Source organism: Anser brachyrhynchus (genome assembly GCF_964034855.1).
Source record: "Anser brachyrhynchus genome assembly, chromosome: 10".
Classification (NCBI taxonomy): domain Eukaryota; kingdom Metazoa; phylum Chordata; class Aves; order Anseriformes; family Anatidae; genus Anser; species Anser brachyrhynchus.
The window spans coordinates 14,275,157-14,301,099 of NC_137705.1; the positions used below are offsets into that span (position 1 = coordinate 14,275,157).

General features: G+C 47.0%; 1 protein-coding gene across 10 annotated transcripts in view; it reads left to right on the plus strand.

Moving 5' to 3' along the window:
* The first annotated feature begins 3,425 nt into the window (after positions 1-3,425).
* Positions 3,426-25,943, plus strand: part of LOC308200382 (6-phosphofructo-2-kinase/fructose-2,6-bisphosphatase 4) — a 49,475-nt gene continuing 26,957 nt past the window's right edge. For 3 of the 10 annotated variants that reach the window (XM_080606060.1, XM_080606057.1, XM_080606059.1), the window contains exons 1-4: positions 12,721-12,879; positions 23,489-23,575; positions 24,122-24,155; positions 24,965-25,081. In XM_080606060.1, the coding sequence (XP_080462186.1) occupies positions 12,736-12,879; positions 23,489-23,575; positions 24,122-24,155; positions 24,965-25,081 (382 nt within the window). In that variant the 5' untranslated portion in view covers positions 12,721-12,735. Of the gene's footprint in view, positions 3,554-3,806; positions 3,920-12,720; positions 12,880-13,012; positions 13,151-17,738; positions 17,947-23,488; positions 23,576-24,121; positions 24,156-24,964; positions 25,082-25,943 lie in introns of those variants that run through there. The other 7 variants (XM_080606063.1, XM_080606058.1, XM_080606066.1 and 4 more) reach the window with 7 other exon arrangements.

The window sequence follows — 25,943 nt, forward strand, 5'->3', positions numbered from 1 at the left end:
CGGTGTGTGAAGTCAGGTGAGCCCAGGGAGAACCACCACCAACGTCCGCCAGCAGCTACCCTTCAGGATGCTGGGCAGAAGAGACATTCAACCTTTTCCTCTTTTGCCATGGCCAGAAGGCATAATAGGAGTGCCCCTTTTCTGGGGCTTGCAAAATAACCCCCATCTGTGCTTTCTGAGCAAGAAGAAACTATTTCTTCATATGCAGGCTGATATGGAAACACCTGCCAACGTCACAGAACAGGGGGATTCCCTCCTAAGGGTGCCTCAGTCCGGGTTCTTGCTAGGTAAATCCATATAAAGGTTTAAAATAACAAGGAGATTAATCAGTGAGTAATCCTTAAGCGACACAGAGAATACATCAGACTATTAATTTTTCCCATGGTATGAATGTGCCATTTATTCCCTCTTCTTCACAGCCACTATTGGAAAGGAGCGCAACACCGAAGCAAGCGACGTGCCAAAAACGTGTTTAATACAGTAATATTTATGTAATCTCATGTGCTACCTGTTGTGCAGAGGGGCCACGATTAAAGATGCGGCTATTTCTTAGTCAAAGGTTATGGAAAATCTCAGCTGTCCCTGATAGAGACGCAGCACTCGGCTGCAGCTGCACGTACAGTAAGCGAGGAGCACAAAAATAGCCAGGCAAACACGCCAGCAATGCACGTAACGAGGTGGCCCCTGCCACGGAGCCCGAGAAAGGCCAGGCGAGCGCCTGGGGTCTGGGCGAGGGGAGAATTCCCACTTGATAAGATTCAGCATCCCAGACTTCTGCAGTCTCCAGCCTCGGGGTACCCTGACGTGTTCCTGCGCCTCAGGACAAGGGCCCACGTCATTTTTGCAGATCCTACTGTCTGGCCAAATGAAGTAGTTAAGAGTAAGGAAAAATGAGGTACAATGTGGTTACATGAATAATTGCAGTGCGCTAACCTTTTGTTGCTGGCTCGACGATGGGTATTTCTGCCTTTTACACTTCTAAGAGTTTGAAGTTTGTCTGGGTAAAGACTGCAAAATGTCTTTGTAAGGAAAAAAAAAAAAGAGTTGCATTGCCTGGCTCAGCCAGCTACAGCACAGTCCTGCATTTGCCCGATTCCCAAGAGATTTAACAAAAACAAAGGACCAACAGCTTAAACCTTCCATTGAAACCAAGGAACTCGACTACAAGCCAGCTAAAATAGTTATAAAACCTCACTGGGTTTAACCATCGTTAAATTACTGTCATCCAGAGATCCAGAGAGAAAGGCTGCTGGCTCGCACTAAAGCAGAAGAAAGTTAACTCGTGAAAACGTCAGAGAAGGGCACAGGACCAAGTAAGTCCAAAGGATGACCCTGCTTGCTCAGTTTAATCCAAGAACAAGCTCAGACAAAAATCCCAGGTGTGAATCGTGTGAGTGCTTATCTCGATTTTTTTGTTCCTTGAATCCCTTCCTAACCACGCCAGCCTAACCAACTCCACCTCCCTCGGGCCCTCCTAGCTTAGGCAGCAAGCCATCCCCCTGCGCGACGCGCTGACTGCGTGGGTGCTGAGCGAAACCCCAGCTTTCTAACAACTCCCTCAGCTAAACCCCGTCCCGGTCGATCCGTATTTTGCTTTTAAGAGCGCATGAGCACAGCTCGCATCCAGCCTCGCTGGCTGCACACACCGCCCGGACAAGAGAGGACAAGCCCGGAGCGGGCGCTGGGAGGAGAGCAGCGGCGCTGAGCACTCACGTTGCCCTTCCCAGCCTGCGGAGCTGGAGGAGAGAGGCGGCCAGACAGAGGACAAAAAACACCGAAAGAAAATGCGGGAGCCCTTTGATCAGTGACGGGCTGTGCTGCAGCCCAGGCTGGATTACAGGCTTTCCTTGCCGTTGGTACTTGGGAGCGTTTCTTCTGCCAGAGGAGCAGTTGAAGTTCCTGGCGTGGTTACTGAGCTGCTTCCCGCTGGCTGGGGGGAGAAGGGGGAACTTTGAACCCTTTTATCTACGTTAAGCAATGAGGATTCCTTGCAGACGTGTGGTTTTGCTGTTTTTTCCTTCATTTTTTAAGGCCAAGGACAGAAGGATGAATATGCAGGATGGCTGCTGCAGTGGCCTGGCTCTTTGCTCCTCATGTGGCTTCATACCACCTACCAAAATAACATACATACATATATATATTTACACTTTTTTTTTAACATTTTTTTTTAAGGCAATGCTGGGAAAAGACTTTGCTAAACCCAGAAACCACAACTATAAGATGTTTTGGGGAGAGACCAGACAAGACGGGGCTTTGCCCCTGTCCCAGGGGGGTTGCAATTTGAGGACATTTCTCACGTAGCAACTCCCGGACAGCTTCAGCCAGCAGCCCCAAGCTGGAAGGAGTCGCACACCAAGCCCCAAATCGTGTTCTGCACTGTTTTGTCCGTGCCAGTGAAGCAAATGAAGTGTCAATAGTCCAGACAGACTCACAGGGAGTTAGGGAGGACGACGTGCTGCCCAGGAGGTGGGCACGGCAGGAAGCTCTGCTTGCCCCCCCCCGAGACCACCACTCGCACGGAGACACCCCTAGAAGCCGTTCGGTGCTCCAGGGGGTGCACAAGGAGCTGGACCTTACTTTGCGGGCTCCCCCAAAGAACAGAAGGTTGCCCCTTTAATTCCAGGGCAACTTTTTTCTCCCCACTCACCCACGGTCCCTAGCAATCTGATTTCCAGAGGGGTTTCTGAGTAGGTCGATGCTTTCTTTAGGTACAGCCCAGGACCAGGGGAGCAGCAGGAGCTGGGTGTGAGTCACCTCACACACGCGGCGGGGAAGTGACACCGACACCAGCACCGTGCTGACCTCGGGCGCTGAGCTTCCTCATTGCAGGGGGCATCATCATCTGGAGATAAGCACGTAAACACTCCGTGTTTGTGAAAAAAACAGCCTTTCTTTCACATGACTTCATCTCTCTGTAAGTGATTAACGTTTAAGAAGCTGCACGTTGGTAACTGAAGGTTTAAACCCTCTGGTGATTCCCAGGCAGAGCCAGGGAGGTTGCGGCGCCTTCGGTACCTGTGTCGGCCTGGAACCAGCCGCCCAGGCAGCACGCAGCGATGGCTTGAGCCCTCTTGGAGGGAGCCAGGCAGGAGGACGAAGGCATTGACTAAAAACCATCCTGCCGCGGTAATAAATAAAACGGCACGTGAAGTTTAACCAAAAAAAAAAAACCACCAACCCTACAAATTCCGTTCCCTGTGTCGACCCTTTCGATCTTAAGGTGAAATCCTCCTGCCCACCCCCCCGCCGGGCTGCTGCCCCTCGGGCTCCCTGCCCAGCGCCGCGGGGGGCTCGGAGCCACCCGGCCCCGGCCGCGGCCCCCGTGGGGGGCTCCGAGCGCCCTCCCCGCTCCCGCACCTGCCCCTTCCTCCGCGGCGGGCGCTGCCCGGGGGCGGGCGGCGGGGGGGGGGGGGGGCGCTGCCCGGGGCCGCTCCCGTTCGGCCCCGGCCCGGTCCCGCCCCCGCTCCGCGCCCAGCCGCGGGCAGCTCCGCAGGAGCGGAGGCAGCGGCGCCGATGTGGGGCCGCCGCCGCCCGCAGGGCCGGCACCGCAGAGGTAGGACCGGGGGGGGCGCTGGGGGGCGGCGGAGGCCCACGGGGGGGTTTTTTGGAGGGGGGGGGAGAGCGATGGCCACGGCCCCGGGTCAGCGGGGGGCGGCGGGATCCGGCCCCCCCCTGCAGGGTACCGGGCTGCGGGGGGCGAGCCCCGCTCCTCCCGGGCTCTGCCGCAGCCCGGGGCAGGAGGGGGAGCCGGGGCAGAACCTGGCTCGGGCTTCAACCCCCGCTCGTTTCCAGTTAAACCTCCGCAGGTGTCCGGCAGCAGCCGGGCAGCGCGGGGCGGAACCGGTCCGAGCCGAGCGGGAGCGATCCCGCGTGGGGTCACCCGGGGGGGGCGAGCGCGGGGCTCGCGGCGAGGCTTCCCGTAAGTTTGCTTCGCGTGGCCTTACTCAGCTGCGAGGCACTCCCGTAATTACGGCTGCAATTAAAAGCAGCAGCATCCATTTACATCAGGTCCCGGTCGTTTTGAACCATCATCTAATGAGGGCGTTCGTGCAGGGATAGCTATGCAGGATGAGGGCACTGCGCGGGGAGCTTCTCGGGGAGGGTTTTTGTTTGGGAGCTTGGTCGAGGTCACTCGGAGGGAGGGTCTGCTCGGATTGAGTGAAATAGGACATTTTGTTAGGAAAAAGCACGAAGTTTTACCAACGTAGCCCAGCAGCAGGGTGTTGTTGGATTAAATGAAGTGCTTTTAGCAGTTTTATGGGTTTTGTGTCATCCATCTAATTAAAAAAAAAAAAAAATCAGCTTGGTTACACCAGCCTATTTCTCAATTGGATTGCATCAACGTTCCTTCTGCTCTTCTGAATCAGAGATTTGGTCAGCGCAGCTTGTGTCTGGTGTCTCGCTGCCGGCGGAGCAGCGCGGCTGCATCCCAGATTGCTGGCTGAGGCTGTGTGGTTTCCTCAGGGCTCGAGCCGCACGCTGGCCCGGCCGTTTGTCTCTGCATCGGACTTTCAACACTGGAAGGCGTTGTAGGGAGGGTTTCTGCTTTTTTTTTTCTGAAGGAAAAGACTTGGTGGGGTACCCTCACCTTCTCGCTCTGTGTGTTATTTTTGATTATTGTTTTGCGTACGGAATATAGGGTAGGCTTGTTGTCCCCACGCCCTGCGTGGGGCAGGTCCATGGAAAAGTTCACAAGGCAAATGTTGCAGAGATGACAAAAACTCCCAACGTGCAGTGGAGGAAGCAGCAGCCACAGATATGGGAAGTGCTGTGTTCCTTGTGCCTGCTCTGGTTTTCCCCAGAAGCCTTTTTTTGTCCCATTTTTGGTCAAATAATTGTCCGCTAACCTTTTGTCGCAGACAGTGCTTGACTTGTGCTCTCTGAGAGCGTAAGAGGTCCAGTGATTAAATCCTACAAGGGGGTAAAAGGGAATAAAGAAGTCTGAAGTCGCTCATCTGTCTTGTTGGGCACTCTAGCAGCTGAAATTAAGTAAGCTAAGTGGATTCCTGGTTTTATTCGGTTTTTATTAGGTGCTCAAAGTGGGGACGTGGAAAGGAGCCACACGCGTTGGTATTTGCAGAGGCCGGGGGGTTATTTTGGCGTGATTTGGTTGTGCGGAGGGGAAGTTTCCGGTGGAGTGCTGGCCTGGCTCACTCCAGGAGACCGCGCTGGCTCGGGCTGGCTAATAACCAGGCTTGTTCTTGGGTGCCTGCCAAACCCTGGCCCTAAATATTGTAATCGCACGCTAATTATGAATACTGATCCCCAGACGTATTTAATGTGCTGCCAGGTGAAGTGCTAACCTTGGAGTCGCTGAGTGTAGCAGCGTGGTTTGGGTAAAATCGCTCCGACCTGGTGGGTCCGTGAGTTTGTGTCGCCGCGACGAGAAGCGATGTTTCTGGTTTTGCACGAAGTGTGTCGTGTTACCCGCGTGGTTTGAAGTGCCCTTGAGGTTCTGCTATGTCCAAAAACCTTGTCTCTCGTTTGAGAGGCTGGTGAAGGGGGGGCTCCTCGGGGCGCTGGCATCCGTAACGTTTGAGGAGCTGAATCTGCGCGCTGCGATGAGCCTGAAATCTTTCAGTGAGCGACTTCTGTGGTAGGGCCTGAATGCAGACGACGAGTCTCCTAATTGCACTGACTTTTCTCCACGTGATGGATAAGAGGGTTGTTTTGTAATGTTTTATTAATAAAATGGGATGGATTTGTCGTGAGTGCCCTTGTGGATATAATGTGCCTGTTGCAGCTTTAAATCTGTGCGTGTGGGTATAATTTCAGCACGACTGGTTACTTAGATATCCAAAATGACTGCGTGGCATTAGTTTTCAGATGATTCAGGACGTTACTATCTTATTTACAGGCCATGAAGCCCTTAGTTCCCCTTGTCACTAGATAGTGGACCACCAAACTTCTTCCCAACCTTATTCTTTTTTTCTGATGTGCGTTTTCTCCTCTCTCTGCGTAGCATCAAGCCTCTCTCTTCTCCATGGGCTTGGGGCTGGCTGTGTGCATGTTGTGCCCCAGGACAGGGATCGCTGGGCTGCCGGGGCTCGGGGGCTCTCAGATTGCTGCGGGGTTGGCGCGAAGCCGCGTGGTGACGGCGACACGTCACTCGGACGTGCTGGTCCTGCCCCGCTCAGAAGGGCTGTGGAGTGGCGTCTTTTGAGACGGGTTCACACTCGGATGGTTTCTCCATCTGCAGATAGCAGTAAGTTTTGTGAGCTGGATTCGTCTGTACTGAAACTGCCGAGGCTTGGTTTGATCCTGCGTGTATTTAGGTGCATAAACAGCAAAGTTTCCTTAAACAGCAAGAAATCCTCACTGCTGGATGACATACCCAGTTTGCCCATGGGTAGTTTATGTCAAGTGATGCAAGGGACAAAATATTTGTAGTGACTGATTTATAGTTAAAAGCTTCCGTATGGCTACGCACACCTCTTTTTACATAAATTAAAAATTTGAGTTGTTTTAACTCATCTGAGATTGTTTTTGACAATTATTGCTGCCACAACAATATTTGGATTTAAGGGTGCCTTTTTCTTCCTCTCTTATGATCATATATCCCTGGAGATCTAATCGATGTTGTCAGTTAATAACAAGCAACATTTGTCATTCATGGGAACCCGACGGATATTCTTCAGCTTGGAGCTCTGCAGCATCTACCTTCTGTGCTGAGGAGGGAGAAAAACAGAAGAGCTTTGTAGTTTTTCTATTATCAGTGTGAAACCAGTTTCCCCAAAACAGTGGGGGGATTTCAGGGGTTCATGACCTCTTGCAATCAAAAAAATTTAGGTGGCTTGCAAGAGGCAGGCTGGTAGGGATGAAGGAGGAGTGGAACAAGCACCAAGGCAGCCCTCGTTGTGGAGGAAAGCAGCTCTCCTGTTAGTCAAAGTCATTCCTCATTTCTTGTAGGAGATTGATCTAGCTGTGTTTTTTTCTTTTTCTTCTCTCCCTCTCTTTCATTTTATTTTATTTTTTCTCTGAGAAATGCTCCACTTGGGGGTTAGGGTATGGAAACGTAAAATTCAAGCAGTTCTGGAAGAGATGTCTCCCATGGATATAGGTCTTGTGGCTGTAACTGTTTGTTCTTCCCCAGGTCTGGGTCAGGTCTGAGGACCTGGGCTCATCCAGTGCCAGTCTCGTGTCTGACGGGGAAGGCTGAAGTGGAGGCAGGGTAGCTCTTTTCTCTTGGTAGCCAGTTTTCACTAAAATGTAGGAGATCTTAATGTTTTTGAGACCTGTGTCCAAAAAGGTTCAAATTCATGGATGACCTGGCCATGTGATTCCTGAAGGGACAGGGCTCGAGCAAGCGAGCCTGAACAGCTGATGTTTCATGGGAGGTGGAGAGTGCATGCGTTTGCATTTGATCTGTTTTGGTTTTGCTCCACCATCATATCCCGTTTACATAGCCGAATACTAACATGAAGTGAATTATATCAAGCCCATCCCCACTCACATACTGGAGGGAGGCTGTTTATGCTGGGACATGAAAGTCTTCTAACAACATTAATATTCAGGATTGTGTTTGGGCACCCAAGCTTCTTGGTTTCCTTTTCCTCTAGCAAACCTCTTTGCTTTACATCACAGGGAACCTTTTTTTTTTTTTTTTTTCCAGTTTCCTTGAGTGTTTTCTCTTTCTGGAGCTACTTTTCAGGCTGTGGCTAATGCACTTTAACAAAATAACGTGGGTGCTCCTAACCTGAAGCATCCGCCCCCTGCTTGTCAGGTTGCTACCACTGCTGCTGCGTGTGCTATTTGCTTTCAATTTGTATTAAAATTTAATTCTTTGGATGTGTATTTACATATTGTGGTGCCAGTCTCTCCCGTATGCTGTACATGCTGGAGTATGGCCTTCTCCACTCTGCAGTCATTCGTTATGATTTATTTTCTCTACAGAGACTGGTGCTGAAACAAAGCTCTTTTTAGAAATATAATTGAGAATTGAGGGATTTTGTTTTTAAATACAAACAAAAAAGGTTTCTTTGCTAATATTATGATGGCAACTGTCGTTTGGTAAATGTTTTGCCTTTGCAGCAGTTTTTATTTGTAATATTTCTGTTGTTTAGCCTGCCTGCACTTCACAAATTAGATTATTTTGGCTGTTGTAATTTTATTATCCTTATTAAGCTTCCTCATCTACGTATTGATCCTGTTAGTCTCAGGAAGCTGATAAGCCATCTAGCTGTACTTGCAAAACACACAGAAAATGAGAAATCTGCCCTGGAGGCTATGAAGACACAGATTTGCTTGTGACTGGGATCGTGGTATGTCTGTCCGGTGTTCTGTCACCTCCGGTGCTAGGTTTTAGACTGTATGACAGCATTGCAGCTTGCTAAATTGAGGTGAATTTTGCTTTTATTATAAACTCTGCTGAGAAGCTTTGCTCTAGCTCTCTTGTTTTTTTGTTTGGATGAATATGCTCCTTTTCCACAGAGCTCAAGAACAGTTCCAGAGGCAGCTGGCGTCATGTATGCTGCGAGGTTTTTTTTGCTCCTTGTGTCAGTGTCAGTTTTCCATGCTGCCTTTCCAGGGGGATTTATTCCTCATTTTCAAAAACCTGCCTTCCAATCTCTGCTGCCTACAGCATGCACATGAAACCAGGAGTAACTGTAGGTGTGGGCGCAGGACTTCAGGCCCAGTTGCTGCCCCATTAACTTGTTTGCTATTGTTTCCATCGCCATGGGCTTTTCCATTAGTGACCCGCTTATCCCATACGGTAATACATGCTGAATGCTATACTCTGTTGGAACTGTACTCACCTCTTTTTTTGTTTGTTTGTTCTAGCTATTGGACAAGTCCTGTCCCTCTAACAACGTGAGATTGTACAACCTCCAACTCAATGTCTGCTCTGAGTCCGCTTTAGATGTTTTCAAACTGGTCTCTGCCAATTTACACCTTACTGATGGAACCAGAATGTTCAAAGAGCCATGTTTTTTTCTTGTCCTCCCCGACCTCTCTGCATAGTCACTGCTTCTTCTAACGTCTTGTTGTTTTTGCTTTTATGATACTCTTTCCACCCCCTAGCCCATGTTTCCTCCTCCTCCTCCCACAACATGACCTTGCTTTGCTCTTGTCTCCCCATGCCCTATTTCAGGCATTCACATGGCTTCAACTTCTATTATGTGCTGATGACTCACAGATGCACTCTATACCTCTGACGGTTTGCTTCGTCCAGACCAGCATCTGTCTTTCTGCTGGTGTTTTTCTCTTTGATTTCTCCATCAGTAGTAACTCGATATTTCAAACCTCAACGCCCCTTACCATGCTTCACGAGTTCCCTTTCTCTCTTGTCTTTTAAAACGCTGCCATCTGATGGGTAGCTTCGTCCTGAAGCCTTTTAGGTTGTTTTTATTCCTTTGGCTTACTTCATGTGCTTGAATCCCGTACAAATTCTGCACATTCTTTATTGTCAATGTATTTCTCCTTTTCCAGCTCACCATATAACTGTTCTTTCCTAATGCATATAGTAAGTCTTTTCAGCTGTTTTTATTTTAAATGGATGTCTTGAGAAATTCTACTGCTGAAGTCAGCCGATAGCGTTTGGTTTTAGATAGTGTTAAGTTCTTCTCTTAGAAGTCAGCTGTCCTTGCCCTGCTGTTTTTTACATTTAGCAGCACAGCTTTAGCTGTTGTAAACAAGTGGCATTCATCGTGTCCTAGCTGAATGAAGGATATGTATACAAAGGATATGTATACATAATAAATGTTAAAATACCTAATACAAAACTAGCTGTAAGTGAACATAATTCATAAGCCTTTCAGCCTAGAGAGGGGTTCTCTCTTTTATTTAAAATTGCTAATCCTTCTCTCGTGCTTCTTTTAACTATACTTTTACTCAAAACAGCAAACCCAAACGCTAGGAATTGGGAAGATTTTTCTAATATGCTCATGTGTCCGCAAAGGAATAGAGAGGTTCAAGGCGATAGGTACACTTTCAGACCACTTTGTAGACGTTGTTTTCGTGTAGCTTCAAGAGGCGCAAAGACAAACACGCTGGTGAATGCAAGCGTGTGTTTGTGTTTTCTTGTTCAAATATTTCAAGCTTCTCTAGCCTTGGCTGTCCTGGGTTGCATCACGGATTCCAGGTAACTGATGCAGCTGGGGGAAGCGGCCTTGCTGCTGCATCACACTACCAAGGAAGAGGAAAATGTTTCAGGGTACACCCACCCGCCGTCCAGAGATTGTGCAATGCTGTACGTGCTGTTGCTGTAGTAACAACATCGGACACTACCGGAACAATGTGTAGGAACGACTTTCTATGGCAGGCTTACCGTCTTGGAAACTGTATTTCCAGTTACCCTCTAGACCTGTGAATGCAAATGGGCAATTTGTGCAAACGCCACCAGTTTTAATGTTCTCTTTCTGCTGCTCTTAGGAGCAGCCACCCCCTCGTGTAAATAGTTTGAAGTTGCTGGTGTACAGTAAGCTACAAAGGGTTTCTTAAAACTGGGTTGCACTCAGATAGCATGAATAATGGATGCCTTCTTTCCTTTATCTTGCATCATAACAGGAAGATTTAAAACATTGCTTTAATGTTGTGATGATGGAAATAGTTTTAAGCCATACCTGGGAGCATCACTTGAGGATCTAGCCTAATTTTTCAGGGAACTCATTTCAGCATGCTCTGAGTCGAAGGTGGGAGGTGGCTGCTTGGATGGGAGGTGTAATGGATTAGCGATCTAGCCTTCCTTGCAGGAAAACCACTGCGTCCAATCAACATGGTTTTCTCCAGGTGTTAGGTTTTTCCCATGTTTAAGATAAAGCGATTATTTCTTCTGGAATGTAAAAAATATCTAAATGAACATGTTTATACATTCAGAAATAATAAAACTACTCTGAAAGGCCATGCTTTCAAGAGTGGTTCACGTAAAGATAACAAGGATCAGAGTGTCAGTGTAGCAAGGTGTATTTTGCTGTTGTTGCTGACGTCAGTAATGTGCATGTGAATATCCCTGGACTCTCATGCGGTCCCTGTGTTGGTGACATGACCTTCTGCTGATAACACATCTACCCCCAAGTTATCTTGATTGCCTGATAGGTTTTATATGCATACAACACAATGCATGAGTTCAGTAGAAAGCTGTTCAAGGCTTTATTGATAGAATTCTTGCAATAAAAACCCTTATATAGCAAGTGCTTGCTTCTTGATCGCTAGGTTGTTATGCTTTTGAAAGCACATAACCATGCTGGAATCAAGCCACATATAAATAGTGCTGTAAGGGATACATCATTGTTTTGCATGCATGATGAATATCTATTATGATGTTTCAGCAGATGATAAAGAAAATATAATGAATGCAAATTAGTGTGGGAATTAGTCCTCTCTCCAGCCAAGAAGTGTGGCTGAGGCTTCTGAGTGCCTGAGCCCTGTAAGATCTTCCCTTGTGTCAGACCTGTTAGAATAGGTATGAGCTCGTTTTCTCACTGATGTACTTTATACCAATGTTTTCTGTTTAGATGATTTTTTTGTTTTTCTTATGTATGCTAAGGAATATTATTTTGTTTCAGCTTAAGAAATCTCTCTAGTGTGTGTATTTATACAGCTTTGTCAATGTGGGAACTAGGGTGTTGTTTAAATTTAATCCCCAATTAGCACTGAAGAGATGTCTTGCTCCTGATAGTAGCTCATTCTCATGTAGAGCGTGATGTTGTTTTTTTCTTTTTTTTTTTTTCCCCCAAATCTCATTAGTAGCTTGAACTGTAGCCAGGAAGTCCAATAATAAAATAAACACTCATAAAAATAACATCTATAGGTGTGTGTTGTTGAGGCCAGATTCTTTTTAAAGTTCTGAATCCTTAAGGCTATGCTTGTCTTTGATGTAGCAGGTCCACTTCAAAAGAACTAAAACTTTTTTCCCTTTAGGCAGTGATATGAAATAGGACATGGGGTGAATGGTACCAGTAATGCACTGTTTTCTTCTCAAAAGAAATGGAGTAAGTGCTAGGCCTGTGTATCAAAATATCTGGTCCTCTTGATTACAGTTGATCTGGAATCAGGTGCTAAATGGAAAGACAAGTGGAGATGGTATGGGGAACCTGCTGAACTCGTAATGTGGGATGCTTGGCATTTTTTCAGGACTTAGTGGGCTATTCCTCATTTTTGTTGGTTTGACTCCTGTGATATTAGGCTGAATAGGAAAACAAAATGGATGGTACTTTTGGTTGTGGAGATAACCATTGGCAATCTTGAGGAGATGGGAAATCTTCATTTAAGATGGTGACGTAATTGAAAGTTCTGGGAAACTGACTTTAGAAGGCATGAATCAATGTATGTCGTTTTGCTAAGGTGGTATTACAGCTCTCTTCCCCGTTTGCTCACTGTGCTTGCTAAGCTCGCTATGGAGGGAACTCATCCTGTTCTCTGTGGGAAGCTGTGTGAGAAGTCCTTTAACTCATGAGGAATCATGAGTTAAAGGATGCATGGTTCCGAAGGCAGGATGATGGTTCTGAAGGCATCATCTTTGTCATCATCCAGGAACTCACAAACAGCCCGGGAGGAAGAGAGCTGCCTTTTTGGCTCCTTTCACAGCAAGGTTGGGTTAGTTCTTGCCTTACAAAGGTGACAACATACCTACGCAGCTTGTTAAAGGCATCTCTTCCACCGAGAGAAAAACCTGCTGGGCCTGATCCGTACTTCAGGAATATAGGAATTGCCCAGGGGAGGGAACAGAGTGTTCCCAGCCGAGGAGCTGATGTAATAAGGGTTGTCACAGAGAGGGCCAAGTGTCCCATCTGCTCTATGGTAGTTTTGGTCATTATAGCTGAAACTCAGTGCAGGTGCAAGCTTGGATGCCGTCATTACCCTCAAGCAGCAGCTTTTCACCATGTATCAGCACCGCAGCAAGTGCTTGGTCAAAATGAAAGCAGCACTGTTGCTTATAAGGTGCGTGGGGAGAAATCTCTCCCGTTCCACCCAAAATCTGGTTCTGAAATGCTGGATTGTTGTTGCTTGTGAACAAAAAGGGTGAAGCATAGCTGTGTGTTTGGTCACCATCTCTTTTAATTGGCTCGCAGTGTTGCAACTGCCTTGTATATTAGATAGCTGTTGCTGGCTGTCCTCAGGTTGTTTAGCTGAATTAGTTTATGTGATCCTCTAATCCTCCTTCCAGCTGCACAGATCTGGCCAATGAAGGACCACTGCAAGCCTGCTAAAGGTAGATGTGACATCATTTCTTCATTAAAATAGAAAATCGGTTATAACTTCGGTAGGAATTATCCTGTGGGCTTCATACAAATATTGTGACTCAAGCACAGCAGGCTGCCAGTTAGCTGGGTACGGCCACCCAGCCCGCGTGGAAGCAGGGAGTGTTGGTTGGACGCTGACGTTGGATAGGCGAGAGATGCGTGTGCCTGAAGACTGTGCTGGTGCGTGCCTGTGTTTCTGAAATAACGTTCATGCTAAAGATCTTTGCAAAATCTGTATTCTTCTGTGCCTCCTTAGCTTGTTTTAAAATAAGCTCGTGTTGTGTGGCTGAAGTCTTTCAGAGTTGTAAGCTGCAGAAATATACAGCCCTGTCTGTACAACTTTTTAAAGGGGGAAGAAGGACTGTTAGCTCTTCTCTTTCCTCTCACCATTGTGATATGTAGACAATGAGGATGCCTATTTAAAGGTGGGATCATCTATGCTAATTCCTACCTGCTACTTTCAGCTGGCAGAGCAGCCTGCTACTTGCAATAGGGAACGCTTGGATTTAGGCTTTTGCTAGCTCTTTATTGCCAGTTGTGTGCGTAGAGGTTGGATGCTGTTGGTTTCCTCAAAGTGCTGAGTAAACAACTGATACTGCAGGGAAAAAAATGTACCTCATGACATTGTGGGAAGAGAATTGCTTTAGAGAAATGGAAGTGTTAGGTTAATGAAGAAATATCATTTGTTAGTGATACATACAAAAAATAAAGGGGGAGTATTTAGTTCTAAGACTGCCTGGGGATCTCCCCCCCACCCAATAATATAATGTCTGTTTTTTTAATGTGTTTGGTTAAGGGGAAAAAAGTCAGGATTAGCAGGTAAGACTTTTCTTCCTGATAACCCTTCTGCAGCCTTTAACTCCGCGTTGGGAGCTCGGAACCCAGGGCTGGCACCCTTTAATACCAGTCAGGACCCCGGGGAGGGCGCGGCGGGCAGGTTAGGTGCCGGGTTTGGAAGCGCGAAGCCGCTTCGCCTTCGGTGTGGGTGCCGGAGGCTGCCCGAGCTCCGCGGCCCGAGGCCGGCGCGGTGCCTGCGCGCCCGCTGGGCGCCGGGCGGTGCCGGGGTGCCGCCTGCCGGCCGCCCGCGGAGCTCGGCCCCGCGGGGCTGCGAGGCCGGTGCCCGGGCTGGGGGGGGGGAGCGCGAGGCTTCCCCAGGGAGAGGGGAGGCCGGGCCCCCCGGTGACACGGGCCGCGGAGGCTGGCCTCTGTGGTGCGAAAGGTCTCGGGGTTTTGGGGTTGCGTCCCCCTTGCAGGCGTGCCGGTGATCCCGGTAACGCAACGCCCGGTGGGTCTCTACGTGCCGCTGGCTTGCGGCTCGCGGTGTCTTGGAAAGCACGGCCGGCATCACGGGGCTTGTTTAAACAAGGGTGATAAGAGGGGAGTGAGAACGGAAAGCCTGTGTTTTACCGTCTTTTTATCGTGGAGGCGTTCCCGCGTGTATTTCAGGAACTTCCCCGAAGAAGCCGTTTCTCGTTTTGCTGCGAGTAGGAACAGGATATTGTCACAGCGCTCCCAGCTCTGGTCAGCCTCAGCTGAAACGTTGCACATGCTTCATCTCCAGGGCTTGGCTCAGTGTGGTGACTTCTTTGTAAATATCCTGTTTATGTACAGCGTGCGTTGTGACCTCTGGCTGGCGGCGTGTTCTTTAAGCATTTTACAAATATATTTTCAAGTAGCAGAATCTTCTGCTCTGCAGAAAGGTTTGTGAACTGGTTTTTCATGACCTGTATCTGTTGAGCTTGGCGTAGCGAGGGTGTGGACACCTGGAGGACTGGAAAGTCTTCTTTTCTCACTCCAAGCAGTGAGCTGGTGCTGTCAGAGAAATGGTAGAAAGACAGAAGCCACAGATGTTGGGTGGTTTATGGATGTCTTATAGGCTGTCAGGCTACAAAGTGACATCTTGAGCAGGGAAAAGAGACCCATGAAAGTAAACTGCAGGTACAGTGGAACTCTATTATGTAGTTAAAATACGATCCCGCTTATTTACAGATAGAAGGTAGGGTTCCTGTACAATCAGGCAGAAGCCTTGTTGCAGTCTCCTCTTTTCTCTTTCCTTGTCTCAGAGAAATAATTACCACTTGCTGTATGCATGAAGACGTAAGACTTTCCTGTCTTGTCAGCCGGTTGTTTGAAAACAATAAGGAAAGCTTGGTTAGTTGGCTCAAGCGTGCTCTGTTTCTATGCAGCAGTTCCTTTCCAAGGCTACCTTTCTCTGTGGCATTTTCTCTCTTCAGAGAGTGTTTTTGCAGGTCAGATTTCAGCTCAGCATGGCCCTGAGAGCAGAAGCTTTGTGTAAAACCCTTCCAAAGAGTAGAGGCTTATTTGTGGTTTCCCTGTAGCAAAGCCAAGTCTGCAACAGCTCACCTGCAGAAACCAACCTTGCTTCTCCAGCCTTTGTATTAGGACAGGGGTTGATGACAAGGTGATTGTGTAGAAGCTGATCTCCATCACTTATCTGGAGTGTACTTGAGCAACGTTTGTTTTGTCTTTGTCTAGGAATTCAACGTAGTACCCTTGAAAACCATGTTCTGAAAGAAGACCTCAGCAGTGGCACAATATTTCTGTATTCACTGTCTTCTCAGTAAAGCAGCCCATGGCCATAACCATGAGGTTATAACAGCTGGACAAACCCTTATTTAAGTTTTGCACAGGTGCCAAAGCCTTAAATCTGCCAGAGCAAGAGAGTTTGTGTGTGGTGCGCCTAATGTTTGGGGCAAGATTTAGAAATGTGGTAATTTACCCTGCAGGCCTCTGAGGAATGCTGTTCTTGTATTAACAACATCAGGTCAGCGCTTTCAGGTGTGAGGTGGGTAGGTCAGTGAGTGGAGTTCGGTTCTTGTGTGCTGGGTGGATTTGCAGAAAGGAGAAACAAACTTCATTTGTAGAGGCTGGAGGGAGATGGCACCTTGCTGTTTTCTACTTAATGAATGCACGACAGGCCTGAGAAGTGCCTTTCCAAAGCTGGCATGAATCTCCTTTTTCTCTTAATACTTTTTTCTGTTAATTGTGGACTTGCCGTCTTTACTGGAGGAACTGTTAGGAAAGCTGGAGCATCCCCGTGGCATTGCCCTGATCAGAAGTCTGAGGCAGACACATCAGGGCTGATGCTGGACTGCTGGACTGATGCTGGACTGCTGGACTGCTCTTCAGTCAGTGATCAGCTGGCTGCAATGCAACGTCTACACACAGGCGACGGGGCGATGGATTCGACCTGGAACACAGATTAAGCTGCTCCTGCTCACGGGGCTTTTGGTATCTTTCGGAAGTAAATACATGCTTAACAGAAAAAAGACAGAAGCCTTTAAATGTTCATAAAGTCCTTCCTCTCTCTGCTCCTTGTTTTCTGACCCTTATAACGTAAATCCTGTAACCCCTCTGCCCCCCTGCGTCAGCTATAGAGTCAAAACAAAATCAAGAAAGAATCACTAACATAAAAACAGTGCAGGCCCCAAGGGTTGAAAACTATAATCAGTCTTGAAGAGAAGGAAATGAACTTTGTGAAGAGGGAAGGGCAGGTCAAGCACACGTGGTTTTGGAAGAACAGCATCAACTTTCCTGTGAGCGTCTTGCCTAACGTCTCCGAGGACAGATTTTTTCTTGTTTAAAAAGCTACCTTTTGGCTTGTGGTGGAGTAGAAAAGCTGAAAATGATCCTCAGATGCTCGGACTCTGACTAGTATTTGAATATATGTATATACACGTTTGCAGACATATTGAGTCATGTTTATATATATGCTAATGTCAAAGTGTCTGAGTACCTGATAGGTAACAAGAACAAAAATGCATGTTGCGTTTGACCACCATAAGCTAAGTGCCCTGAGAATCTGCATGTAAAATACGAAGATGGAGGTGTATGCAATAGTGAAATATTCACCCCTTTAAGGACTTTGCTTAGCCCAGGTGAAGCTAACCCAGCAAGTCCACCAATGAACATAGGTGTGGGATTTCTCGGAGCCCTAAAGCTGGTAAAGTTGATGTGAAACAGGGCAGCTGGATGCTGTATTTAAGCCACACCATTTCTACTGCAGAACTGTATTCTTCCACTGCATGCTGTGAGTTTATTTTACGGCTAAACAAGATGTTAGGAACTTGCTGTTTACTTATGATTTTCTGCACTGGTATTAATTTAGCCTTCCTTGTGACGTAGAGTGTAATTGAACACATGTATTATTCAGTGTCTGGTTTTCTAAACCAACGTTTGCTGACCGGCCGTGGGACTCTGTTAAGCCCTACCATTCCTGTTGGAAGTATTGTGATATCGCTCTGTGGGCTGACTGTGCTGGCTGCTGAGAGCGCAGTCCCCTCCCGTGCCCATCAGCCACCCAGAGTCGCTGAGGACTGTCCCCGGTGGAAGGAACCCCGCATCCACGTCCCTCTGTCCCGGCTGCGCTGCGAGGGGCGCCCTGTCAAAACCCGGGTGTCCCGCGTGGCCTGCCCACAGGCAGGCGGCGCAGCAGGCTGGCGCCGTGACGGGGCCGCGCGGCCCGCCCACCTAGCGCGGGCTGCGGGCGGCAGCGGGGGCTCGAGGCTCTGGGGGGCGGCAGCGGGCCTGAGGGGCCGCCGCCTGAGGGGCGGGCAGCTCCCCGCGGGCCGGGCCGGGCCGGGCCGGGCCGAGGGGGCGGCGCCGCCGGGAGCCGGGAGGCGGCCGAGGATGGCGGCGGCGGCGGCGGCGTCGCCGTCGCGGGAGCTCACGCAGAACCCGCTGCAGAAGACGTGGGAGCCGTACGACAACGGGCTGCCGGCGGGGCACAGCGCCCAGCGCGGCGGTGAGCGGGGCGGGGCGGGCAGCGCCCGCGGGGGCCGCGGACACCGAGCCCCCGAGCCGGGAGGGCGGCCGGGGGGTGGGGGGGGGAAGGCTGGAAGGGGCATCGTGTGGGGCATTGCTTGCTTGCAGTCTCTCTGGTTCCGCCTTCGGTAGATTCTTCCAGAAGAAAGGCCTGAACACGTTACTGTGCTGTTCCTTAAAGCCGATGCTTTATCGGCCATCTGGCGTGTGGGTTAATGGCTCCTCTTATCCGAGGCGCAGCCGAGCAAGGCACCGGGCTCTGAGGGTTTGGGCTGTGGCGTTCGTAAACCATCGCTTGTTAGCAAGCTGCCTTGCAGCTTGTTTTTTTTTTTTAATTTTATTTCATACTTATTTAACTCTTATTTAGGTCTCGCAGAGGTTCGTTCCCTCCCCTCCAGGTTGCGGCGGCCCTGGAGACAAAAGGGGCTTTGTGGCGAGGAATTGTTCGCGGCTGGCATGCAGGATGGGCTGCGGGCTCCGCCGCCGTGGCAGGCGGCCACGGGCTTCTTCATCGGTGCTTTGCTTTTCAGCCTGTGCTTTTTTAAAAGGACAAAAAAAAAAAATAGCCCAAACCGTCTTGATTTCTGCTAGGTAAGCAGGCTTGTATTTCGGTGTGAAACGTTGCTCCAGCGTCTGCAGAATAGCAGGCATTAATAGGAGGAGAATGCCGCAATAAGAAAAGGTTCGGGCAGTGTATGCGATTGCCTTTGTAAACAGGCTAAGGAGAACGTCTCATTTTGGCTGTAACACGGCATCTCTTTTCCAAACAAAATGGCATTTATTACGGCTTTGATGCAAACACTGTGCTTTACCAATAAATGAATAAAAATAAAAGAACCAAGTACGAAATCGCACATTGGTCACGTGTAATCTGGTGACGTATGGAGTCTCCATGATGGAATTATTTAGTTTCTCTTGACTAAGAAATTAGATTTTTAGAATTTGTTTCCCAAGTCTTTTTATTTTTGTAGATTTTCAGCAATTTTTGGATGCCCAAGACCCATTATAATTGAGAAGCCTTTTAGCTAGAAAGCCAGGTTTGGAGATTGTTTTTCTTAATCCTGCTGGTATTTGCTCTTGCAGTGTACCTCTGGTACGTCTCCAGCCATTTGTGCTAGCCACTAAGTTCAGACAGCCTAGAGAGGGGCAGGACTTGCTCTTCTGTGTTAAAAGCCATCTCCCTTGCATCAGCCCGCTGAGAACACGCTGTAGTTTTTCCCTTGCAGGGGCCTTGTCCGTGTCCTTTATCCTCCGTGTCTGTGTAGGACGTGTCGCCTCGTGCTCTGATGAGCAGCGTGACCTGCGGGCCCTGTGGCCGAGCTGTGGGACTCAGCACTGCCCTGACGGGGCGATGCCTTGGCACTGCTGGGTTGACCAGTTCCAGTCCTCTGCTGTTGCAGGTACCTAGGTTAAGGATCGTTGCTCAGAAACGGTGAGCTCAAGTCTGGAATAGATCTTTGGTCCTCAGCTTCCTGGTGGGTGCAGTGAAGCTAGTTTCTCTGACATCTTCTCCGTTTCTTGGCTGAGCAAAATGAACTCTTCAAGTGTCTGTTTGGTCATCGTACTGCTGATGACATTGATCTGCACCACCTGTTAGTCTTTATTGTTCTAGAAGGTGGCTGAGCAGAATTGTGCATGCTTCCAGTGGAGGACATAGCAGATCTGCGTTCAAAGGGACCTACCTACTCTAAGTGTTTTTTCTGTGTTTTTCTAAAAAGTTTTAACAGCTGAAATTATCTGAGGAAGAAGAAACCTGGTTAGGTATGTCTGGGTTGTAGCTGTTGCAGGTCTTTGAAGCACTGGTTCTTTTAGTCTGTGCATCACGAGCTCTTTGAGGAAGATCAAGGAGTTCTGACTGCATGTACCCTACCCAGCAGACTGCGCTTTTACGGCTGCTGAGATGAGGAAAATAGAGATAACTATTCTAAAGGACCTACCAAAGTAAGACGTGGGCAGTAGAGAGATGTTCATTTCTATTGATAGCTTCCACTCATCTTCTGTGGTCTTTTGTGAAAGGTTTTGTCTCTAAATGGGTTGCACTGGAGCTACTCTTGGCATTGGCTGTTGGACTTGTACAAGCTCAATGAATGGGCTTCAAGCACAGGAATTAAAAATAAATAGCAAAGTATGCTACAGCGAAAGCTGTTTTGAGAGACTAGCAGAGGATGTTTACAGAGTGGCAGATAAACGTTGAGCTTCCTATGGTTAAAGATTATTCCCCCCCAACTGCAGTTAACAGCTTTGTTTTCCCAGAGCTGGAATTTGGTCGTTCTAATGAGTTTTATTTGCTGTTCCTACAGCAGCGTGGATGTACTTCAGGTCCAAAAAGAAAAGAGGAGTATCAAAATGAGGTCATCTTTGCTCTAGAGAACTCTGCCCTGTAAGCTGACGCTGCTTTTACGTATCAGTAGTCCCAGCCCTAGGAACTGAAGATGGAGAAAGTGAATGAGGTCGGGATGTACAATAGGGCGATCACTGATGGTGTCAAAGCTGTAGGAAGCAAATGTTAGGCCAGAGCAAGTGGGTGGCAGAGCTGCTGTGAGCAGATGGTGGCACAAGGCTGGCCGCCAGAGGACAAGTATCCCTCGTACCAAAGTGCTGTTCGAAACCAGTGGCTTGGAAAAAAGAGAGGAGAGAAACAGAAGAGGATGGACTTCTTCAGGTATAGGAGAGGGAGGAAGAGCACCGAATGGGGGACTTTTCCCTGCAACATGCAAAGAAGGTTGACAAACTGTTGGTATTGATCAACAGGAAAAGAAAAAGAATTAGTTAAATTGGATAAATGATATGGGAAAACATGTAAGCCTAGTGTGATTCGGAAGAGTGGTTGTGTTGGCATATAGTTAAAGATATTTGTGTATGAGCCTCTAAATAGTACAGGAGCAGGCCTTGCATTGAAGGCCATTGGAACAGCAGGAATCCTTCAATAAACTTCACATGGCTAACTAGAGCAGCCTAATACAAAAAAACTACCTCACCATAAATATTAACAAATATGGGGGAAAAAAGTCTCCTTTTAGATGAAAAGGGATAGTTGATGATATGGTAGGTAGTAGATGAACTTGAAAATAATCAACTCTGTTTTCACGTGATGACGCAAGCTTGGAGGGCTATTGAAATTCTGTGCAGCTGATCTAGGACATACAATGTCCCAGCTCATATTCAAAACCTTCTTCAGTATCTTGCATTATTTCGCAACAGAGTCTTAAGAGGCAAGAAACGAGTATGTAGTTTATTTTTTCCTTGACTGTTCAGTGTATAACATTAGAAGGATAGGCAGTCATAATTTTACACTGAGATGTAGCCTGCTGTGTTGTTCAGTATATATTTTTATTTTTTTTTAGCTGAGGTAATGACTTTGCTTAAATTTTGATATTTGATTTTAATGTGCTTTGTCACTTGGCCATTTCCCTTCACTGATTGGTGTTGTGTGTTCTTCACAACGTTGTTTACTGAGAGGGTGGTCGCGCGCTGGAACAGGCTCCCCAGGGACGTAGTCACAGCACTGAGCTTGTCACAGTTTAAGAAGCATTTGGACTGTGCTCTTAGTGATCTGGTCTAAATTTTTGGGTAGACCTGTGTGGAGCCAGGAGTTGGACTAGATGATGATCCTTATGGGTCCCTTCCAACTCGGGATGTTCCATGATTCTATGTGTGTGTGTGCTTTTTTTTGACTGAGGGGACACAACATACATTTCCTTTGGATGCTGCTGTTTGTAAGCTTGCAAACTTATGTGCATGTATTGCAAACGTCTATTTTAAAGAAAAAAAATGAATAAAGCAGTAGAGCATCTTTCTTAAGTGATAACATACAGCCCTCTAAGTTTTGTTTTGCTGTTCTGAATGTGTATGTTCCTCTAGCAAATTTAGTTAACGTTGATGGCACATCCCAGGTCGGCGCTGTCAGAAACCCTCAGGGTTTGTCTACCTGAAGTGGTGTTAAAAAATGAGTTTGGTTTCTTGAGAGTAGATTGTGCCTTGTTTCTGCAGCTTGCAATTATATGCTCCTTTTGCTTTTGTGCTGCAAGCTTTTTTTAGGTGAAGCGAATGATGGAGGGGTGCTGTGTAAAGCGAAGTTGAGCGTTGTGCCATTGGGAAAGATGTTAAACCATAGAGGCTTTTTTATTTTGGGAGTTAGTTATATGCTACTTGTGTGGTTGTGGTTTTTTTGTTTGTTTTTCATCAGTTCACATCCTCATGTCAAAATTGCGTACATTTCTTTAAAGGAAGGTGTGAGTTTTGAGACATTGACATTTTAAATGTTATTTGAATGGATGTTCTTTCCCACTTGCAGTAATAAGTGTTTGCAACATTATTGAGAAAGTTGCAATCAGATAACATGGAGGATACTTGAATTAACTTTAACTTTTGAGTGTTTGGTACATCTTTAGAACTTACCGTTTTGCTTTAGACTTGACTTTTTTACCGAGCTAATGAGCAAAATTCAGCCCTTTGAACTATACGTGATGATAAGGAAGAAAACAAAAACCAGTGTTTGTTGTGCTGAGTCTTACCTGTGTTTATAATGCTACAGTGAGGTAGAGAAGGAATAAAAACAGTTGCTTTGTGTGCCCGAAGGGGACACTCGGGCAGCCTGGCACGTTGTCAGAACAGGAATGCCACTTGTTAGATCGGGACCAGCCGGTAAGTCCCTTGGGTTCTGCCCTGTGGTCGCACGCTGAACAGCCGTGCAGAGGGATTAGAGCAGCAGATGGGATTTGTGTGCTAATCTGTACGCATAGGCCTCGGATACAGGCAATTTTGTTGGGTTTCGTACATTCTGTGAGGAAATCTGTGTGAAAATACACGAGGTGCCAGGCTTGGGCAATAAGTGGGAGAAAGCGTCCTCCTCGCATGCTGCTGTAGATCTGGTTGCTGCTCGCTGAGGTGGCCAAGTACAGGGTGGTGCCAGCGACGGGACGTGAGCTTCACCCGAGGCTGTAGGCCTCGTCGGCGGGGCAGCCACGTCGGAGGGGCGCGGGGTTCTCACAGGCCTCATTGGTGGGGCAGCCATGTCGGAGCGGTGTGGGGCTCCAAACAGTCATGCACTCGCCCATCGTTACATTACTAAAAGACAGATGTTCCATGAGATGGGTAGATCTGTGTGGCCCGCTACAGGAAAAGAGTTGAGGTGGGCTGGGTATATTGTCAGTTGGTAAATTCTGCTCAGCCCGGTTGGGAAGCCAGTGTGGCTTACACAGGTTCATTGGAGAGCAAGTGGACCTGAGGCAGTGTGCGTAGACTTTCTGTGCAGATCTTGATTTTTGTCATCGTTTTCCCAACTGTTATTTCACTGCAGTATTACTCTGGAAGATAGTTTAAAACTCAAGCAGGATATTTCAGATGAAGGACCTTTTACACTGGCTTCAAAGATCAACGACTTCCCTTAAAACTTTTAGGGGCTCTGTTTTTCTCTCACCACACTTTTTTTTTTTTAATTTTATTATTATTTTTTTTGTGCCTGTAAAACCAGAAGCAAAGCTGTTAAGCTCAGTAAGCACTGTCCTCTTTGCACCTCCTAGACTTCATTTCCCCAGAGCCTGCCTTCCTCCTGGAGTCAGAGTTCCCTGGCACGAATGTGGGACGGAGAGGAAGATGGACAAGAAAATGTAATCCTTGTTCATAGACTTGGGCACAGCAAAGTTAACTTTTAGGGCTTTTATCACTGTTCTTCTGGAGACCTGCATGTGTGTGGATGGATCTGCTTTGGTTTGCATTCAGTCCCCTGTCACGTTCATTGCATGGAGAGTAGCCTCTCTTTCACGGGTTTGAGGTTAAGTACAGCTTTTGCCTGCTCTGCTGTGAGAAGTGGTGTTCTTTTCTTCCAGTGTGTGTTTAAGAAAGTGCATCTGTCTTAGCTAATTTGTTCGTTCTCTTTTGATGGACTTGCTGTGCAAGATTTACACGTGTAACGTAGTGGGATGGGACTTTGGGTGAGTCCAAGCGTTGGGAATCTCAGGCAATCGCAGTGCAGCAGAGCTTAGTTACACATTACGGTGAGACACTGAGGTTTAGTCTCTTGGAGGGAATTGACTCCTCAATGGAGAGACTGAGGAAATCAGTGCACATCTGGATTGTGGTATGCAAGTAAAGTCCCTTTGAAATACAGAATGTGGGCGATCTGTGAGCCACTTTAATATCTTCTTTCTTTTTAGGCAGTTCCTTGTAGCGGTGATAGATTCGTACAAGGTATCCATAGTTTTGTACCATTAAAACATGCAAAACCCTTGTCATTTGAAAGGAATGCCTCAAGGTGTTCAGATTATAGACACAAATTCCTCCAACTTTGTACAGTGATTTTTTTTAAATTAAAAACTATCTCTTTGATTTAAGAGTGATTGTGTATATCTGTACATCCAATTATTGTGCTTCATAGCCTAGAATACTTGTGCTTTGTCTTCTACTAACCAACCAAGAGCAGTTAAATTGTGCTGTTTCAAGAGAGATTTTTTGTTAATAATATTTGAAGGAGAAATCATAAATACTGAGCACCTTGTCACACCACAATGTATTAAGCTGCATATGTCATCCTCGCTTTTCTCCAAACCAAGAAAAGGTTGAGCAGCGTTGAGGTGTTGTCCTAGGGATTTAAAAATTATCTTAGAAATTGTGTACACCTTGCAGTTTCCTTTCAATGCAAGCACTGAACTGAGGTGCATAGGGGCATAAGACATCAGTGTCCTTTTTGCTGTTGTTTTTGTATGTCTTAAACCATAGCTGAAAAGACAGTTGATTCTCATCTTCTACCCATATACAACTTGTGTGTCCAGCATTGTACTGCCACTGGTTTTCCTTTCTGAAATTCCACACAGCCTACGAATCCCAGTTAGGTCCACTGTCCTGCTTAAGAAACCCCTGAAACAGGGAGACACTGTGCATGAGCTGCTTGAACAGTCACTTCCTCTGAGAGCACACGGATTGTAATTTGCTGCTGCAGTATAAGCTTTTGCTTTGTGGGAATGTTATTGGTAAATAACTGTCTTGTTTTTCTGTTTCAGTATGTATGACCAACTGCCCTACTCTGATTGTCATGGTGGGTCTGCCAGCAAGAGGAAAAACCTACATCTCGAAGAAGCTGACACGATATTTAAATTGGATTGGAGTGCCTACAAAAGGTGATGGACTGACTTTTGTTTGCATCAGAAGTGCAGGGGTGAGGTTAGGTGTTTTATAACCCTAATTCTCAGTAATTTTGTTGCCCAGTTTGACTACTTAGAATGTCTGCTTTATTTTTATTTTTATCTTTATTTTTATTTTTATTATTTTTATTTTTATTTTTATTTTATATTTTAAAGTAATACACATTCTGTGCTCTGTTTAGATGTTTATTGATCAAGTTTTAGCGGCTGTTCATTTACCTCCATATTATGACAGACGCCTAAATCAACAGTGCCCTTTTCCCTTAACACTTCGGTTCTTCAGCTGCTCCCCCCTTCTCTGTATGGGGCTGAACAGGAAGCTTGTTTACAAGCTGATGAGCAGTCAGCACTTCTGGGTTAAAGTTCTGGCTTCTTCATCTTCTTTTCTCCGTGAACTTTGTGCAGTGTGTAATTCTCTGTGTAACAACACGTTGTTTAACTGTATTTGTGGAATAGGTTACAGATCTGTCTTTGTCTGAACATTAAGAGTGCAAGGAACTGAACCAGTCACTTGTTCTCATTCTCTTAAGGACTTTATATGTGTGTTTTGAGTGGGAAGCAATGGCTTAGGCTGGTTACACCGTGGCTATGTGTTCGTGTTGAGCATTCTACTATGTGAACTTTGAAAAGCAGAAATGTAGTACCAGGCAACAAATAAAATATTGTCCACATCTGACTCAGTGGCTGGTTGAATGTATCCTGAGTAAAGTAAAATAAGTAGCAGTGGACTGTTTCAGTTATAGGAAGCAGCACATCAGAAAATATTTGTGTCTGTGCTGCTTAACAAATAGTTACAACACTGCTGCCTTACTTTACAAAAATACGGAACATAAAGTTA